We start from the raw sequence: 235 nt of genomic DNA, 5'->3' as shown, positions 1-235 counted from the left end.
CCTGCAGATATGGTTTGTGTGAAAGTCATCTACAGGAGTATCAGGATTGACAGCCAAGTGTAGAAGTGTCTGGCCACTCCTAGTTCTGGCTTGCACTCTCACAAGACTAGAAATGAACCAATTGATGTCTTTAATAATACAATTTTGGTCTGGTTCACCGCACTCTGTATTATGGTATTACTTTTTCAAGTTGGAGAAAATGTATTAAAAACAAGACCCATACATTGAGGCACTG

At 39.6% G+C, this 235-nt stretch overlaps 1 protein-coding gene across 5 annotated transcripts in view; it reads right to left on the bottom strand.

Moving 5' to 3' along the window:
- The window catches only part of LOC119585725 (protein fem-1 homolog B-like), a 20,821-nt gene that overhangs the window by 6,195 nt on the left and 14,391 nt on the right, over nt 1–235 (bottom strand). For all 5 annotated transcript variants that reach the window (XR_005229905.1, XM_037934414.1, XM_037934416.1 and 2 more), the window contains exon 8: nt 5–106. Coding sequence is in view for 4 of the 5 variants with exons in the window: in XM_037934414.1 (XP_037790342.1) it covers nt 5–106 (102 nt within the window). In the remaining variant the exon portion in view is untranslated. The remainder of the gene's footprint in view (nt 1–4; nt 107–235) is intronic.

This window comes from Penaeus monodon, chromosome 20 (assembly GCF_015228065.2).
Source record: "Penaeus monodon isolate SGIC_2016 chromosome 20, NSTDA_Pmon_1, whole genome shotgun sequence".
In the NCBI taxonomy this organism is placed as follows: Eukaryota; Metazoa; Arthropoda; class Malacostraca; order Decapoda; family Penaeidae; genus Penaeus; species Penaeus monodon.
This window is presented reverse-complemented; position numbering and strand designations above follow the sequence as displayed.